Genomic DNA, 1652 nt, shown 5'->3' on the forward strand with positions numbered 1-1652 from the left:
AAAAAATCTCTGATCAGATATCCCTAAATGTTTTTAAAAATCATATTCCATACTTTAAATAGAGCTCAAGATGGCCAATACATTTAACAAATATATATTAACACACTGATTTTTAAATATCTTAATATATCAAAATCACTCTTTGATCAAAGTTCAGAACATAAACAAAAATAATCAAAAATAGCAAAATAAAAACTGAGAGATGAAGAGAACTTGGGGTTTGTGGGTCTCCCTCTGACCCTGTCCCTTCTCGCCTGGAGCCTGGAAACAGTTAACGACCGAGAAGACAGAGGCCCATGTCTTTTAACCTCAGGGGTTATTTAATCAACTGGCAAAGGCATTTCTGAACGATTAAATGGTATGGAGTCTGTGGACTCCCTCATTTCTCGCTCTTTTTCCCTTCTCAATTCCTCTCAAGCCAAACTAAAAAGAAAATTGGCCTCAAATCAACTTGTAAATAAAAAAATTTGTAAATAAAAATGTCAACCAACCTCTAGCCACCTCAAACTTCCAGTCCATTTTTCTCTAGGTATAGAGCTAATGTTATCACTTACAATTATAAATTCAAAATTAAGAAAACAAAAAAGCCAAAAAATTAGCTCTGAAACATGTCTTTATTTGACTTCATGTCATTTGATTTAGCAGGAAAACATGGGTCAGTTGGGTTCTTATACCGACACTGTGTCTCTTGATCATCTTGCAAAGACACACCATCACTCACTAAGGACTAAACAAAGTCTTAGTGAAGGGTCTTTTGATGGTCAAACGCCATGAATGCCATCAGATCAGATGGGAATGCCATTAGCATCAGGGTCTTTTGTACCTGAAGATGTTCCTGACGATGTTTCTGGGCACACACACAAAAGTGCATTAACGTCTGGGATCAAGGCTCAGGCTGTTCTATTTCAATGCCCAGGATTATGCACAACACAAAAGCAGTTTTCCAAATAATAAAACGCTTACTGAATATTCCGCAGAGATATCGGATAAGTTAACGCAGCGATCAATCCATGTAAATGGAACTGTTACCTACCATACAGAAACTGAGAGCACTGGGTATAGCCTTCCTCCATCTCCTCGCACTTGTCGGCAGCCGTCTGCATGTCGCTGTAGGTCATGGCAAACACAGCGGCCCCGGACTCCACCAGAAACTTGCACACCTGGACGTTGTTACAGGAGGCGGCGCAGTGCAGCGGGGTCCTGTGGGGAAGACACAGCAGACACAGGCTGGCCGTGCTGAGCTAACTGAACGACACCTGCTGTGATGAGGTATCTGTACGGGGGTTCTGGAGTCTATCATCTACGAGGTCCTGCCTTCCGGAAACCTCTTACACAGGTTTTTAAATCAGTGAAACATAGGTACTTGAGCCCATTAGAGAATCATAGCCACAAAATATCAGAGCACTGGACTACCCTGGGGCTCTTTGCAGTCCTCCAACAACAACAACAAAAAATATACGTAATTTAAAATTTTTAAAAATACAAAATTTACTAACCACTCTACTATAGTTATTGGGGAGGTGACAGTAGCCTATTAGGATCTTTATTATTTAATAATAATAATCTATTATCCTATGTACAGTAATATTCATCATTTATAGTATCTCCTGTGTTTTATGCACACAAAGTGCTCTGTGAAAAATAGATTCCAT

At 39.5% G+C, this 1652-nt stretch overlaps 1 protein-coding gene across 1 annotated transcript in view; it reads right to left on the bottom strand.

Annotated features, from left to right (window-relative positions):
* Window positions 1-1652, bottom strand: part of TP53BP2 (tumor protein p53 binding protein 2) — a 187140-nt gene that overhangs the window by 6054 nt on the left and 179434 nt on the right. Inside the window, exons 15-16 of the mRNA XM_019639597.1 lie at window positions 1305-1327; window positions 1034-1200 (exon numbers count right to left, since the gene is read on the bottom strand). Of these exons, the coding sequence (XP_019495142.1) occupies window positions 1034-1200; window positions 1305-1327 (190 nt within the window). The remainder of the gene's footprint in view (window positions 1-1033; window positions 1201-1304; window positions 1328-1652) is intronic.

Source organism: Hipposideros armiger, unplaced genomic scaffold (genome assembly GCF_001890085.2).
Source record: "Hipposideros armiger isolate ML-2016 unplaced genomic scaffold, ASM189008v1 scaffold_45, whole genome shotgun sequence".
In the NCBI taxonomy this organism is placed as follows: Eukaryota; Metazoa; Chordata; class Mammalia; order Chiroptera; family Hipposideridae; genus Hipposideros; species Hipposideros armiger.